The sequence below is a fragment of the Camelina sativa genome, chromosome 9 (genome assembly GCF_030686135.1).
Source record: "Camelina sativa cultivar CO46 ecotype springtype chromosome 9, ASM3068613v1".
Lineage (NCBI taxonomy): Eukaryota > Viridiplantae > Streptophyta > Magnoliopsida > Brassicales > Brassicaceae > Camelina > Camelina sativa.
The window spans coordinates 20268823-20286243 of record NC_141888.1 but is presented as its reverse complement, the minus strand read 5'-3'; the positions used below and the strand labels follow the sequence as shown (position 1 = coordinate 20286243).

Here is a 17421-nt window from a genome sequence, read left to right as displayed (position 1 = left end):
TGTGGACACAGAATCCACTGTAAATCCTTTGGTGTTAGCAGACACAATAAAACCTGCAACAGAACCTGCAGTTCTTCCCGTGTCAACTCAAGTGCAAGTGCCTGTTGCTACTAATATTGCCAAAAATCAACCTGATATGTCTCCGACTGTTCAACCAACCACTCCTTTGTCTGACTCTGCTTATGCTTCCGCTGAAGTAAGCTCTGAGTATACTGTGCAAAGCAACTCTGAAAACAATTCTCATTTGTCAAATTCAGATGAAAACAACTCACTGCAATGCTTGAAAATCAATGATAGTGCTGCAGAACCATCAATACACCCTATGATAACAAGGTCAAAATCAGGAATCTCCAAACCAAACCGTCGATATGCTCTTCTGGCTCACAAAGTTACATATCCGATGCCTACCACTGTTACTGAAGCTCTAAAAGACCCACGTTGGACAGCTGCAATGGATGAAGAAGTAGGAAATTGCAAGGAAGCAAATACCTTTTCTCTGGTTCCACACTCGCCTGATATGCATGTGTTAGGATCAAAGTGGGTGTTTAGAGTTAAACTCAATGCTGATGGTTCCTTGGATAAGTATAAAGCAAGGCTCGTAGCACAAGGGTTCAACCAAGAAGAAGGTATTGACTATCTTGAGACATATAGTCCGGTTGTCAGAACTCCAACTGTTAGAGCTGTTCTTCATATTGCAACAATATTAAACTGGGAACTTAAGCAGATGGACGTAAAAAATGCCTTCCTTCATGGTGACCTCACTAAAACCGTTTACATGAAGCAACTGCAGGTTATGTGAATCCAAACTACCCTGACCAAGTGTGTTTGCTTCACAAGTCTCTATATGGCTTAAAACAGTCTCCAAGAGCCTGGTATGACAAATTTAGCAATTTTCTGCTTGAATTCGGTTTCTCTTGCAGTTTTGCTGATCCATCTCTCTTTGTTTGTGTTACAAACGGGAATATTATCTTTCTTCTTCTTTATGTTGATGATATGGTCATCACCGGGAACTCATCTTCTCTCTTATCTACCTTGCTTGATGAGTTAAACAAGAAGTTTAGAATGAAGGATCTGGGTCAGCTCCATTACTTTCTCGGGATTCAAGCTCAATTTCATGAAGATGGGTTATTTCTCTCACAGCAGAAGTATGCAGAGGACCTTCTTGCAGTCGCTGCTATGTCAAACTGCAATCCTGTGGCTACTCCTTTACCACAACAACTTGATCGAACACCTCATCAAAAGGTGCTCTTTGAAAATCCAAAGTATTTTCGCAGTTTGGCTGGGAAGCTGCAGTATTTAACTCTAACAAGACTAGACATTCAGTTTGCAGTTAATTATGTTTGTCAGAAGATGCATGCTCCCACTGTTTCAGATTTTTTACTTCTCAAAAGAATCCTCAGATACATCAAAGGCACAGTTACTATGGGAATCTCCTTCAAGAAGAATATAACTTGCAAGCTAATAGCGTATAGTGATAGTGATCACTCAGGTTGCCATACCACACGACGATCTACCGGTGGATACTGTACCTTCCTTGGCAACAATATCATCTCATGGTCCTCAAGAAAACAGCCTACAGTCTCAAAGAGTTCAACAGAAGCAGAGTACAGAGCTATGTCTGATGCTACCTCTGAAATTACCTGGATGGTTAATCTGCTTCGTGATCTGAAGGTTCCACAGTTTGCTAAACCAGAACTCTTCTGCGACAATCTTTCTGCGGTTTACTTGACTGCTAATCCAGTTTTCATGCCCGTACTAAACACTTCGCCACACATTATCATTATGTTCGTGAGCAGGTGGCGTTTGGTGAACTCATCGTCAACCATATCCCTGCTTATAAACAGCTTGCAGATATATTTACCAAGCCCCTTCCTCCTGCAGCTTTTGAAACTCTGAGACTCAAACTTGGCGTCGCTGTGCCACCTACGCCAAGTTTGCGGGAGAGTGTAAAGAAAACAGAACAAAACGACAATGTTTTGTTAAAGGCCTTAAAGACACAAAGCCCAATACTAAACCTAAAGCTCGACAACAAGACTGCAAGCCCAAGTATGTTCAACGATGTGTTCTACGGCTACCTGCAAAATCAGAAAAGAAGCAAGGACAAGCTTGTACGAAGATGGTGACAGGGAACAGATTCACACCTCTCGAATCATGTGATACAAACTAAGCCACGTCCCATCTTAGATGATTCTAGAGACTAGGTTAAATCATTGTCTCCCTTATATAAAAGCAGACAAGTCATTGTAACAAACCAAGGATTGAATAACAAAAGAAACAATCTTTCAAAGTTCTTTTATTTCTTTCATATATAAGAGAAACCATTTAAAAATTTACGTCAAGTCCTTTTCTTAATTACTTTAGTTATCTATCTAACAAGTATATATGCAACATTTGTTGTTTAATTACATACAAATATGCAACTTTATATAAATTAGTAACGCTTTTCATGATACGTTATGTGTATGCTCGTTTTTGTAACCATATGTTACGTATTTATTAGTGTTACAAAAGAGAAAACAAAAACAAAAATGCTAGAGATAATTGTGATCGCTGACGGTATGAGTTCGCTACGACTTGAAATTAAATGGTTCTTTTAATCTTTTAAGAATATATGCGTTCGTGATTCATTTAATCTTTCTTCTTCGTCTTTCTCTTTACCTTTTTATAAAAAATGTCAAACACACACATGAAAAAAAAACTATACCAACTTTAGAAGCCAAATCTCACACTCGATGATCTTTAGTGATCGAATACAAGTTGGATCTCAAAAACAAGTTTTTTAAAAAAATGTGTATTATTGAGTTTTTGTCTTGAGAATTGTTTGTCCCTCTAGGGGTTACAAAGTTATCTATTTATATTAAAATGCATAATTATTTGGATATTCAAAACAATTATTCTTCATAAATGTGCCTGTTTTAATCCTAGCATTTAAGCTGAAACGCTCGAATCTCCAAAATGACCGAATCTCTTTATAGCCCGAGAATCTTTCTTGAATCCCGGACTTCTCTCCTTCCATCTATCTTGGCTCCCGAGCTCTTCACATGTTTTCCGAGCCAAACGGTTTTGAAGTGACCCGTCTCGTCTCCAAAATCACATACCCCTGTATGATTGTTGACATGTGTCATAAAAGGGAGACCCAAAGTCAATGCTCTGCCGTTGACTTAGAACCCGAAGCTGCAGGGTGTTTTGGTCCCAACACCAATTATTTTTTTCCACAATTTTTTCTTTGTCAACTACACATTAATTAAAATAAAACTCTACAATTTTGTTTTTAATCATACTGTTTTCTTGCTTTTTCTTAATCATACTAGGTATCATATTTGGGTTGATATTTAACTCTAGACAAATGAAGCGGATATCAGAACTAGACCAAACTAGGAGCATGGCAAACCAACCGGTCCATGAAGAGCATCTTGGAGAATCTTTTCCCAAATGGAGTACTGATCAAGCACAAAGAGAAGGGTTAATTATCCACCATCAAATTAATCCTAAGAAGTCCAGTAGTTTAAGAGGGAACAAGCATCACCAAGTCAAATCACCTTATTGTTGGGATATGGTTGCATTCTTTTTCCCTTGTCTAGGGTTTTTCCAATGGGTTTACCTAGAAAGGTTTTTAATAAAGCAACACCAAGTCATCAAGAAATCATTTACCATCCATCTGATTTGAAGATGACACAAGAAATCATAGGTGATGTACTTGTTGAACTACTCGCTGGACCTGCTGAACTATTTTCTGACAAACATGCTGAACTACTTGTTGACAGACTTGAACTACTCGAGGATGAATCAGACATCATTGCAAGCTATGAATAGTTTGGGCCTTTTGACACTTGGACCAGCTCTGGAGTGAAGTCCGCACACCTATTTGATTCACCAAAAGTCCCCAGCCCATGGAGAACAACCCAAGAGAAAACCCAAGTCCAAACCACCCTTCGATTCATTTCCAATTAACTACTTGGAACTAGATAAAGAAACTTTCATTTTCCTTCACTTGGACATGACCCAAAGCTACATATGGAAACCAGGAGAACCTCTACAGCCACCAAAGAATGTTGGGAGAATATTCACGCATAAGAATAGCCATTGGATCAGACGGATTCAGTCTTATTATTACTTGCCTTTTTCGGATATAATTGTCATCATAATATTTCAAGTGTCAAACAACAAATTCTGTAATTTATATTGTATTATATATCTACTAAGAAAACAAAATATATAATATATCAATATTCAAGCATAAAATTATTTATATAATTTATTTGATATATATACATATATATTATTATTTTCAAATTATGTACAAAAAATCATCTAGTACCGCTTAAATTATGCATTACCTACACATTTAAATAATATTATTTATCAACAATTTTTGTATAAATAGCAAACATATCACTAATCATCACCATATATCTAATGCCCCATAAATTTTATTTTTATAACATCGCTGTTCTATTGAAGTAACGGTGTTTCATAAAATTGTGTAAATTTGGAATCAAATCTTGACTTTAGTTTGTATATGTTACATATTACTATGTTTATAAGTGGTTCAAGTGATTCAATAAGCTATAACGATAAAATATGATACATATTAAAATATGATACATATTTTAATTTTATCATATACATTGAGAAACTTATAAATTTACCGATTTTCTTACCTTCAGTTGTCATTAAAACCTAATATTGATGTTTTCGTATATATGTATTATATTTTTGAAAAATCTCGAATATGTTTTTAATGATGAAGAGAAAGAGCAATCAGAGAATAAAAATAAATTTATTACTTTTTATCGTGTTGATTATATTGAGACTGATGATGGTTTGGATGAATTTTTTGTTGGTGATATCAAAGAGAAGATTAATCTCCATATTCATAAATCTAAAAGTAAAAAAACAAAAAAAAACAGCCACTCAACTGTCAATTAGTTATTATGTAAACATTGCTTATTCGAGAATGGTTATGAAAACAATAATTTGCATTTCTATAGTAGTGTCATTCATGCGTTACAATTAAAAATATCATAACATAATGATATTTAATTAAATCATTTATCCATATTTTGAGAAATTTATCTTATATCCTTATAATTTAAATCATATAAGAGACAAAGAAAAAATGTGTACTTCACGTATCCACAAAGAATCTTATTATATAAAGTTGGATTTTGAAAGTTAGCAATTAACAAGATTTTAACATGTGTCAAGTTATCAATCTTAGATTTTGACAAGTGTAAAAGTTAATATTTAAAAGGAGAAATTTAATTACAACAAAATTATAAAATATTTTGTTTAAAAAAAAATTAATAATGTACAAAGATAATTATCAAAAATTACAGAATTTATTAAAAAATATAAAGTTGTTTAAAATAATTATAAGGAGATTATATATATATATATATATATATATATTTCATAAAATTTGAAATTATAATATTATTTACTTATTTTTAATTTTAAGTTATTAATTCTACAAAAAATAGAAAAAGGGATTAAGGAAAATATACAGTTAATTATTAATTTTAAATTTTGTAAATACTCACTTCTATATAAACATAGATCGTCTCATATTTAAATAATTTATTCAAAAACATTGCTTTCAACTTTGTTTAATTGGGAAATGTTTTTTAATGGAAAGTAAAATTTTCTTATTTTTAAACCAAAATTTTCTCGTACTTTTTACTTTTTCAGTTGGAAATATGTAAGATTAATATGTTGACCCAAAAAAAATTAATATATGCGTTTTGTTTTCCTAATACTGTATTTTAAAATTTATTGTAGTATTTTTAGATTATTTTATTTAATTTATATTTTAATTTTTGAATTATTTGGAATTCATATATTGCAGTGCTTATAATTTTCTATTGTTTCTTTAATTATGTCAAATTAATTTTCTTTTAATTTTTCAATGGTTGGTTATAAACCCTTTTTTTTTGCAAACATAATTGTTGCCATTATTCATTCATTCAATCCCAATGGGAGATAACGAGTAGAATCTCATCAACCTAATGGATAGATAAAATAGGCTAATCAAACACAAGGTTACAACAAACATAGATAGATAGATTAGAAAAACATAAATCGTTGTTGATAGATCCATAGGAGCTCAAAGACTGTGACACCCTGGTTTGCGGAAATGTTTAAAAGAATTGATTTGGCCACATATGTCACCAAAATACACTTATTTTTCGGTCAAGGGTCCTGAGAGAACTTCATGATGGACCTTTCTCGAAGTGATTGTCGAAACTGAGCGAGTGAGGACAAAACACAGAAAAATATCATTTGTTGATTTGTAGGGTCTGTAAACAAGTTTTTAAAGCCTCTCAGATGTAACAAACCGACCATCGAATATGGGTGGGTCCACTGGCCGGGAATAGATGTAGGGCCCACTTAGGAAGGTAGGCCCATGGACTGAGAGTGGACATGGGCTCACTAAGGAAGGTGGCGGTTAAGGCGTTACAGAGACAGAGGCTACATCATGGTGTGTCAAAGATACTTCTACGAATACATTGGGAAATTTAACATTAGTTACTATCAAAAGATTTTGTGACGTTAGAATTTTTTTTTTACTTTAATTGGTTGTTGGAGCAAGCCATTTTGAGATAGCAAAAAGACATGAACATGTTCTTTCCACACAGGAAGAAGGCAGAGCTGAGGTTCTCTATATAGTGGAGAAGGTTGGACGCAAGGTTATTTCCTCAAGGGAGGAAGGTGGAGGAGGTTAGACGCAATATTATCTCCCCAAGGGAGGAAGGCAGAGCCAAGGTTCTCTCCACGGTGGAGTAGGTTGGACGCAAGGTTCTCTCCATAAGGGAAGAGGGCGGAGCCGAGGTTTTCTCCATGGTGGTCAACATTATTGTGAATTGTGATGATACATCATTGATTAGTATATTATGTAATATATTTTTTATTCATAATATTTTTTGAGCCGATAATTTTAGTAATTAAAAAACTATGCAGAAGTGAAAGTAAAATAGTTGGGTTAATGTGTTCATATAGACATTTTCTAGGTGGTGATTAAAATATATTTGTAACATAAAATATGTGTAAAAAATACACTTTAAATGGTAACACACATCAAAGATTTGTAAATGAATATAAATCAGTGTATTATAATAAAAATACAATTTATAAATAACGTACAACAAATTTTAATATATTTTTATTAAATTTAATTTAATTTATAAAACTTTAAACCCGCACATCGGGCGGGTCCTCTTCTAGTTGAATATAAAGGCATGTACAATGTTGACAAAAACAAAATATATGATCATTAATAAAAAATACTCCCTCCGTTCTAATTTAGTTGTCGTTCTAGGATTTAATTTTTGTTTTATATTAGTTGTCGTTTTAGATTTTCAATGCAGATGTTTGATGAATATTTCAATCTTATCCCTGCTGCTTTAAAGTTTCAACCAATAAAAATTTTATAAAATATATTAATGAAGAGCAAAACATAAAATTTAATAGTTTTCTTAATTTGTATGCAAAAACCTTAAACGACAGTTAAATTAGAACGGAGGGAGTATATTTTATGATAGTCTTTCTAACTAATCGGCATTAATAAGTAACCAAGATATGTATTTCATTAAAAAAGAAAAAAGGGGAACAAAAAATTAGCAATGACTATAATTGTAATAAGAAGTTACAAAGAAAATACAAAAAAAAAAGGAATCTAATATTATAGTTATTTATGATATAACTAATATATTTTAGTGAATTTATTTTCATATATTTTAGTACAAGATTTATTCTGTATATACAATAAAAACCACATGGCATTTGCAATTTAATTAAGGTTAATTTTTATAATTAGGGGTATAATAGGTTATAAAACCTATTTCACCAATCAAAACTAGATAAAGCATATATGGACATATTGATAATATATCTATATATTATTAAATTTTGGGCTTATCTTGGGCATCTAACTAAAAATCAATTGGCAATTAGTAGATTGACCCTAACCCTTTATATATTAATGATAATCCCTTTAAACTTCAGATGTGGGACTTGGATTGTATCCCAACAATTTCCCCCTCAAACCAAGGACCACATGTGGGATATTAACACGCCTCCTCGAGATGATAACTCCATCTCGAACCGATCCCACTTAGACCGACAATAAACCCCTTCTTGGGCACCCATTACTCGGGTTAACAAGAGGCATGTCTGTATCCACTTTTCTAGGTCCACCAGAATTTTAACCTTGGGCTCTGATACCATGTTAAATTTTGGGCTTATCTTGGGCTTCTAACTAAAAATCAATTGGCAATTAGTAGATTGACCCTAACCCTTTATATATTAATGATAATCCCTTTAAACTTCAGATGTGGGACTTGGATTGTATCCCAACATATATATATATATATATCCTTTATTTCCAATTTTCTCTATTTTTTTATTTCGGAAGCTCTAGTTTTGCCCGTATGGAATGTGTTGAGAAGAAGTTTCCATTGTTCCTCTGTAAAACCGACAAGATTAGACGGAGAAGGAGAGGTGGGCAAAACATGTATGTACACAAATCTTAGTATATTAAGAAGTCTTTCCAAAATTTGATTGTTATTTCTGCATTGAATCTTAGTATATAGATTGTATCATTGTTAAGACTAATTAAGATTTTGGAAAGATTTACGTGTGTGTGCTAATGGAATCAAGTGTAGTATCCACTATCCAGTTTAGAATTTGAATGCAACTTAAAGCATCTGATCTCCACTGACCATCGCTCATTGTCATGCCTTCTCACCGGCAAAATTGTAACTCACCTTGCCTCTTCTTTGTTACATCTACACTGAGTCACTGACCATCGCTCGTGATTCAAGGTGGTTCTTATAGCCAACATTTAACGTTATAACTTATAATGTTATGACTTAGTTTATGTTTGTTTCTGCAGTTTAGAGTCAAATTGGGCCCAAAGAGAGGGTTAGAGCCATTCGGTTAGACGGTTAGTTTGTATGGTCTATTACCAGAATTACTGCCTCAATCGTACGTACTAAAATTTACTTGAGAAAAAAGAAAACATTTTTGATCGTTTTAAAGTTTTATGATTGGTGTTGTGGTGCAAATTTATTCTCTCTGATCATATTGCTACCAACGGGCAATAGGGCAACGTTGATAAACAACACCAAACGTCAAATTACAACATATTTACATGTAACAATCATTGAATCATACTCATTGAACCATACTTTGTATATGTTTACTCAACCAAAAAAAAATATAAAAGGAAAACCACATCTATGCGGCTATGCCATTTGGCTACATTCTAAGTAATGGTTGTACCTGTATCAAACACCTGCTTTGGCTCGCCATTAATAGATGGGGAAGAAGTGGCTCGGGCATCTTTCTGTTTGGTCAGCCCCATCCTTGAACTCCTAAGACAACATTAGTTGATTAATATATCGCCATTAATAGAACACGTAAATCCCAAAGTCACCCTCAAATTCTATAGTTTAATAAAACTGATGTGACTTTTTGTGATTATATTGTAAATTTCATGACTTTCCGGTAAAGAATAAAAGCCAAGACGTACGTCTACACTTTATATCAAATTAAGCTCTTTTACCTACTCACACAAACAACCAATCGTGGGCATGGTATAACTAGAAAATGTCACGTGGGCATGGTATAACTAGAAAATGTCATTTCAAAAGAAAAAAAAAACATCGTGCCGTTTCACCTACAACGAAGCGAATTGATTGTCGGCATTTACCTATCAGTATTGCAAGAAGAAGACCTCATCAAAGCAGGAACAAGTTCCTTCTTACTCTCATTAATCAAGCTACCACTAAAATACTCTTTCTCTTCCAGTTTCACACTTCCAAAACTCCTTAACTCCTTCTCTGCCCTCTCGAGCCTATAACTCCCTGTCCCTCGTTCCACCGTACTCCTCCTCGTGCTCCCATTCATTAGCATCGTCGGCCCACATTTTCTAAACGACAACGCACCGCACGATATCAGCTGCATCAGAATAGCCGACGGCCGCATCTTCTCAACCGTCCGATCTTCTTGACGCAATATCAACCGTCCATCTGCTTTCATCAATGATTCTAAGGTTTCTGGACTCGAATCTGACTGTGGAGGTGAAGTAATCTCTTCTCTACTCAGCTCAGTGATCTCATTCACTTCATTAACCTCTTTCGCTATATGGTTCCTCCGCCGCCGGTGTTCGTCCGTCTGAGTGGAAGCATCCGTCGCGAGCTTACGACTCGACGACTCAGCAGAGGCTTTGTAGACTTTGTACTGATCAGTAGAGCTCCAAGACTGGTTACGTCGGTGAGTGACGACGGCGGAGAAGTTAGATTCTTTGCCGGAGTTGTTGTTATCAAGGTCGAGGATTTGAGAGCCTTTGAGTACATATTCTTGGCCATGAACGGGAAAAATAAAATCTTCTTCTGATAAATCGTGCCATACGAACCCGTTTTTGTATGTTCTGAGATTAGAAAACAGAGTTTAAGTAAACAAAACTTTGTGAGAAAGATTTACAGATCCAACGATGGAGAAGTGAGATTTTTACCGTTTTGAGGACCAAGAGTAGAGACAAGGCATTCCTTTGCCTCTTAGATCGTTCAATCGATTGATCACATCTGAGAAAAATAAAATAAAAATCGAAACTTTATGAAACTAAAAACAGAGCAAAAATAGAGGATTTTTTACTACCTTTGAGATAGAGACCGTTTTGAGAAGAGAGAGGTACTTCGATGAAGTGTGGGTGATCGAGTTGGCCATTACGGCTGAGATAATAAACGACGGAGACTTTGGGTTTTGAGTCTAACTTGTGGTGATTCAGTCTGCTGGGAGCTATGATGAAGTTGTCTTGTGTTGTTGTAGCTCTTGAATTCATCAACGCCATTTATGTTGTTTTGGTGTATGTTGGAGCTTTATTGGGTTTGTTCTTCGGCTTCTCAAAGTGAAGAAGAGAAGTAGAGGACGTAAATGTTGAAGAGTTTGAATGTATTAAAGAGAGACACAAAAAGAGAAATTTGAGAATGAGAGACAAGACAGCAAATAAGACTTTTTTGTTCCTCTCTTTTTGTTTTTTTTTTTTAAGACCGGCGCTTACTTTTATGATAGAAAATGTAATCATTCGTGCAAAATTACTGTCTGACACAATGTCGAGTTTTTCAAAATTTTAAATTTGATTTACATGAACATAATTGAAAAGCACTCGAAAATGTTGTAAACTTAGTCCAAAATCATTAGAAAAAAAATCTTCGAAAATATGAAATTGGTGGTTTTTAAGTTATGTGTATTCTTAATACCAGTATAGAAGTAATTCGAAAATGTTTCTTCGTACACGAATATAGGAGGCAAGTAAGTAGTCAAGAAAAGTAATGTTATACTAATTGAGAATTCAAATATGTAAGAGTTGACTAAGTGAGTCCACTTAGAGTCATATCCTCACCTAACTTTGACTACATGTCTAAACTCGAGAGGCACGAGTGGAGCCCGTTGCAACGTGTTCATAGTTTCAGAAGCCATGTACAAGAAAATGTTATAATTACCTCTAAGTTTTCAATTTCTCTTTTGAATTATAAGAGAGTAGTTATGTAGAATTATGTTAAATAACACCTCGTGGCCTAATATTTGTATGTTTGAAACATACAAAGAAAGCTCTCTTCATTCGAACGAGTAAATTTTTGTTGTTGTTTTCTTCTCTTCATCAGTTCACGGACGATTTATGTGGCCCCTGATAAGATTTGAGAGATTTGATGATTTTGGTCAAAGATCGACTAAAACGTTTTTTTTTTTGTAGTCAGTTGCATGCATCAAACATTTCACATTTCGTACCATTAATGATTCTGGTCAGTGGTCACGCGTCAATTTGTTATCATTATACTAAATCTAAATCAGAGAGGAACGGGAGGAAATGAACCAACCCAATTGGGCTTTAACCGGAAATAAATAGAGCCCATTAGAGGCCCGTTCGTTCATCTTGTTATCTCTTTCTTCTGCTTATTCTATCTCTCTCCCTCTCTCACTCAGCTGCAATAGAAAAGAGAGAGAGAGAGAGATGCGAGGAATTCATATGATCGTGACGACGCGATTGAGTTCGAGCTTGAGGCCAATTCTTCTTGACTTCGTTTCAATTTGTTCACCTCCTCGCAACTTCTCTATCCCTAGGCGATTAATTTGTGCCGCCGCGACCAAGGCCAATGGAGGAGGAGGAGGAGGCAGGTCAGGTTCGATTGTGGCTCCTCCGTTGTTGAATCAAGACGAAGACTTTCAGAAGATCGATGTCAACCCTCCTAAAGGAACTCGTGATTTCCCTCCTGAGGATATGCGTCTCCGCAATTGGCTCTTCAACCACTTCAAAGAGGTCAGAGATGATGAGACTCTACTTTTGTTCTTTTGTGTTTCTGCAATTCTGAAATTCGAATACTCTGTATTCAAAGTTTGACACTTTAATCTCTTTGAAGGTGTCACGGTTATTTGGGTATGAGGAAGTGGATTTTCCAGTACTGGAGACGGAGGCATTGTTCATCAGAAAAGCAGGGGAAGAGATTAGAGACCAAGTTACTGTTTCCACCTTTATCTTTAGTTTAGGACTGTTCAATAGCCTCTGTTTATGTAGAATTGTTAGAAGAACTTAGTTCCTTGGCTTGAACTCTTGCAACCTTGTTGATATATGTAGCTTTACTGCTTTGAAGATAGGGGAAATCGCCGTGTAGCATTGAGGCCTGAGCTTACACCTTCTTTAGCCAGGCTTGTCATACAGAAAGGGTAATATACCCCACAAGCCTAATATAACTTTTTCCATGAAATCTTTCAAAAGGACAGATTTATTTATATTGCTTGTAAAACTCTTGTACCCAGGTATGGATGTGAGAAATGTTGATTACCATATTCTTTTTGGTCCAGAAAATCAGTTTCCCTTCCGTTGAAGTGGTTTGCTGTTGGGCAGTGTTGGCGATATGAGAGAATGACTAGAGGAAGGCGACGTGAGCATTACCAGTGGAATATGGATATTATTGGTGTGCCTCAAGTAACAGTATGTATCACTTTAAGGCCTTAGAGTTTCTTGTTATACTTACCTCCTCACTTGTGTTTGTTTTTTAGTCTCTATGAGCCGTGCCGCTAATTTGGTTCTTTTATTTTAGGCTGAAGCAGAACTAATTTCATCTGTAGTCACCTTCTTCAAGCGTATTGGAATCACTGCATCAGATGTTGGTTTTAAAGTTTCAAGCCGCAAGGTATTTTTGCTTATTTTCTCTTTTGATGTGGATACAGAACCAAGGAATTTACTTGCTATGGCAGACATGATTTGAGATTGTTTTGCACGATCTGCAGCATCTGAATATCCACTGTAGCTATCATCTCCCATAACTTCTTCCTTGTACAGGTTCTACAAGAATTGTTAACAAAATATGGTGTACCAGAAAACCTGTTTGGAAGAGTTTGTATTATTATAGACAAGGTTAGTAGTCTAAACGTGAATATACTACTGCTTTGAAATCAAGGCTACTTCGTGTACTGATATTAGTAAATACTCCACCTTTACGAATGTTTCTGCTATTGCTGATTTTTTCACCCTACTTTTCTTATGTCGCATGCTAAATAGATAGAAAAGATTCCAATTGATGAAATAAAAAAGGAACTTGGGTTCACGGGAATATCAGAAGATGCTATTGAACAGTTGCTGCATGTGCTTTCTGTGAAGTCCTTGGATGATTTGGAAGGTATGTCCTTTCATTTTTTCTAGTGAGTCCCTTTCTCCAAAAATTGCTGATGATAAGAACTTGAACCTCTAATTTGTATAAGCAGATATACTTGGTGGAGCAGGAGAAGCCATTGTAGATTTGAAACAACTCTTCTCACTTGCTGAAAAGTTTGGTTATTCAGAGTGGATACAGTTTGATGCATCTGTTGTGCGTGGTCTTGCTTATTACACTGGTATCGTCTTCGAGGTTAGATTTTATGACATAACCTTTTACATACATTGGATGCTTTGTCCATAGTTTTGTGATAACAACTGATAGAAATATTTTGTGACAGGGATTTGATCGAAAAGGGAAGCTGCGAGCTATATGTGGTGGTGGGAGATATGACAGATTACTCTCTACTTATGGAGGTGATGACATTCCTGCCTGTGGTTTTGGTTTCGGCGATGCTGTAATTGTTGAAGTAAGTTAATCTTGCTCGTCATTATCATTAAGCTTCTGTTACCCGCATGTCTCTGAATATGTCTGGTTGTTATTTCCCACTTTCATTTAGTTGCTCAAGGAGAAGGATTTGTTGCCAGAACTGGGACAAGAAGTAGAGAACATTGTGTGCGCTTTGGACAAAGATCTCCAAGGAGCTGCAGCCACCGTTGCAACCGCTCTCAGAGACAAAGGCCAAACCGTTGATTTGGTATTGGAGAGTAAACCGCTGAAATGGGTGTTCAAGAGGGCAGCTCGGGTTAACGCAAGAAGGCTGGTTCTGGTTGGGAAGACAGAGTGGGAAGATGGTTCGGTAAGTGTCAAGGTGTTGTCTTCAGGTGAGCAGTTCCAAGTCAAACTCAGAGACTTAGAGTAGTATCTAAGGCTATTTATTAACTTGAACCATATTGTTTCATTGTCCTTACTCCTTTACATTCTTAAAAGCAATTGAGTTGAGATTGGATCTTGTATGTGATCGTGGAAGTTTTTATCAAGAATCTTATATTCATGGATCTTGAATATATTTTTTCATTACGATAACAATGATTACAAAATATACCTTTTGACTACATTACATGATTAGTTGGAAAATGGTTCTGAAACTAACAATGAGATTGGGCGAGAGAGACAAAAGAAAAGAGAAGTGATCCTGCAAAAGTGCAAACTGTCTATATGTAGTTAAACTATATAGTAAAAGGACTAAATCATTCAAATCTCTTAATCGTCAAAGTAGATATAATACTATTGATTAGGGATTCCAATTATAGATCGAATATAATTAAGTAACCATGTTTAAAAAATCTAAATATCCTATTATGTTATCAGGTAAGAGTGAGATGCTTGTACAACTCTTAGGTGTAGTAAAATTCAACAATCAAGTGGTTTATGTTGATGATCTTACACAGATATTAAGCTTTATACATTGGTTTTCTACTGGAGTATGAATATGAGAGAGAAATTTTAGTGGGATATAAACTTAGTGAAGAAGAGACATGTTAGTTTGTGTGTTCTAAGAAAAAACCGCGTTGGAATATATCAAAAATGTCGCATCACATCACTCTCTCCTTTTCTTAATTTCTTCTGTTTTGCTTTAAAACATTTCTCTCTAGTTTCCGTACAACCCACCACTTTCTCACTTTTTTTGTTTAACTCATAATTCTCATCTTTCCGAGAAACACACCCACACACACCTCTTCTTGTGTCTCATGTACGTTACTATGAGAAAAAAAAAAAAAAAAAAACCTTAGATTGAATGAGAATATGAGATGACGATCTGAATAAGTTGACGCGTGCATTCCATTATTTATATGTGGTTTAAAAGTTGATAGGAATTAGGATATATGGTATCCAACCAAATTATGAACGAATAAAAATATCAATCTAACAACACATATCAAGTTGTAGGTAGTTTCGTTGTCTTAACTAGATAATATTGCGTTCTACACCCTATTTTGGAATTTTGCCTGTGAGTGTATGGATGGTCCCGACCATAAGAAGATCTGGCTACACTAGCCCGAGTTTCAAATCTTCTTGAAAAATACAAAATAATAACTCAAAAGAAAAACGCCAAATATGTGTATGGTTTCAAGTCCTTGAAATGAAATGAGGTTGAACCTAGAGACCCCTAGCTAATTCGAGTTGTTCTCCAAATTAATGTTATTTATCCGTTCTGAGTACGCATGAAAGTGTGTAAAAAATTCTTCTAGTCTAGCAGCCAAGCCGGCAATAAAATTTCAAATCGGAGTAGTGCAATTCTTGCCTTGTTGACGTTCCTCCTTTAGCTAAAATTTTACTTTAGAATAGTTTTGCTCCTGTTGGATCAGTTACCTCTAAATTTTACTTCAAATCTTTAGATATTAATTAGTATATAAAAATGAAAAAAAAATTAAGATTTTCTTAACACTAAAACCAGAACAAAGAAAAGGATATACAAATGAATAATATATGATGAGTAGATAAGTTTAACGAATAAAATATTGACCAGCCAACCAAGAAATTTCTAAATGTATCTAGACTGTGTATGGATAAGTAGTTATCTAAGTAAATATTTGCTGAATCCATGACGAAGATTATAGTTGAAGAGTAAACTTATTAGATAAGAGAAACTTCGAAAAAAAAAAAAAAAAAAAAAATAAGATAAGAAATTAATAACTTGTTCTTCTAGACGACAAATATTGTATTGTGTAGAGGAACGCACCAAGAACATTCCTTTTTCTTAACTTACGTATAACGACTTATTCCATTTTGTTCCGAGTCAGTCTCCTAAAGTGTTAACGCGGTGACGCAACTCGTGACGCGGTGACACTGATTTTTCTATTTCTATACACCTCAGATTACTTACGCAGCAAGCCACAAAGGGTAGTTACGTTATTTAACATCCGTCTTTTACTAAACCCATTTCGATATATAAATAGGAGTTCTCATCACAAACACAACACACAAACAAACTAAAAAATCCCAAACAACCCGAGAAGTGATCACTCAGTCAAATCCAAAGATGGTTGCGAGAAGTGAGGAGATTGAGAAAGTGAACGACACGGCGGCTAGATGTCTGATGTTGTTACCGAGAGTTGGAGAATACGGCGGAGGAGAGAAACGCGTTTTCAGATGCAAGACTTGTCTCAAAGAGTTCTCGACGTTCCAAGCTTTGGGAGGTCACCGTGCAAGCCACAAGAAACTCATTAACAGTGACGATCCATCACTTCTTGGATCCTTGTCCAATAAGAAGACTAGAGCGGCGATGACGTCTCATCCTTGTCCGATATGTGGCGTGAATTTTCCAATGGGACAAGCTCTTGGTGGTCACATGAGGAGGCATAGGAACGAGAAAGCCTCAGGCACGACGTTGGTTACACGATCTTTCTTGCCAGAGGCCACTACGGTGACGACTTTGAAGAAGTGTAGTAGTGGGAAGAGAGTGGCTTGTTTGGATTTGGACTTAGATTCGATGGAGAGTTTGGTCAACTGGAAGTTGGAGTTGGGTAGAACGATCTACTGATTTCTTTTTCTTTTAATTTCTTCAGTATTCGTTAGGTTTTTAGTTTCATCTTGTAGTCTTTGTTGGATCCATTTCTTGTACCGATCGATGTGAATATATATTACTTTGATATACTATCCGAGATTTCTATTACTGTTTGCTAATTTTTTTGGTTTCTTTAAATTATACCCTTGAAGGTTCAGGTATGAATGGTTTAAGTAGTGTTGAAACTATAAGTGTGGCAAAACTAGAACAAGAATGAGCCATGTAAGAAGAAGGAACAGAGAGACGAGACTAAGCTAA

At 35.3% G+C, this 17421-nt stretch overlaps 3 protein-coding genes across 6 annotated transcripts; 2 read left to right on the top strand and 1 right to left on the bottom strand.

The window, feature by feature from the left end:
* Window positions 1-9039: 9039 nt before the first annotated feature.
* Window positions 9040-11034, bottom strand: LOC104711067 (protein SOSEKI 4). Of its 2 annotated transcripts, XM_010427737.3 has the most exons (4): window positions 10660-11005; window positions 10517-10586; window positions 9713-10432; window positions 9040-9374 (listed from the first exon to the last, which is right to left on the bottom strand). In XM_010427737.3, the coding sequence occupies exons 1-4, from the start codon at window positions 10850-10852 to the stop codon at window positions 9266-9268; spliced, it is 1092 nt and encodes a 363-aa protein (XP_010426039.1). In that variant the 5' UTR covers window positions 10853-11005; the 3' UTR covers window positions 9040-9265. The 2 variants fall into 2 exon arrangements, with proteins under 2 accessions (XP_010426039.1, XP_087320333.1); XM_087464207.1 differs by lacking the exon at window positions 9040-9374 and having other exon boundaries at window positions 9516-10432; window positions 10660-11034.
* Window positions 11035-11807: 773 nt separating this feature from the next.
* LOC104711066 (histidine--tRNA ligase, chloroplastic/mitochondrial) lies at window positions 11808-14695 on the top strand. Of its 3 annotated transcripts, none has more exons than XM_010427736.3 (10): window positions 11808-12319; window positions 12420-12515; window positions 12635-12723; window positions 12862-12991; window positions 13101-13193; window positions 13343-13417; window positions 13562-13679; window positions 13765-13907; window positions 13996-14124; window positions 14215-14695. In XM_010427736.3, exons 1-10 carry the CDS (start codon window positions 12014-12016, stop codon window positions 14515-14517), a joined length of 1482 nt encoding a protein of 493 aa, XP_010426038.2. In that variant the 5' UTR covers window positions 11808-12013; the 3' UTR covers window positions 14518-14695. The 3 variants fall into 3 exon arrangements, with proteins under 3 accessions (XP_010426038.2, XP_087321244.1, XP_087321245.1); XM_087465118.1 differs by having other exon boundaries at window positions 11941-12319; window positions 12817-12991; XM_087465119.1 differs by having other exon boundaries at window positions 11969-12319; window positions 12905-12991.
* A 1864-nt stretch (window positions 14696-16559) lies between these two features.
* On the top strand, window positions 16560-17255 carry LOC104711065 (zinc finger protein ZAT8). Its single transcript, XM_019230161.2, has one exon. The coding sequence runs from the start codon at window positions 16639-16641 to the stop codon at window positions 17137-17139; it is 501 nt and encodes a 166-aa protein (XP_019085706.1). The 5' UTR covers window positions 16560-16638; the 3' UTR covers window positions 17140-17255.
* Window positions 17256-17421: the final 166 nt, after the last annotated feature.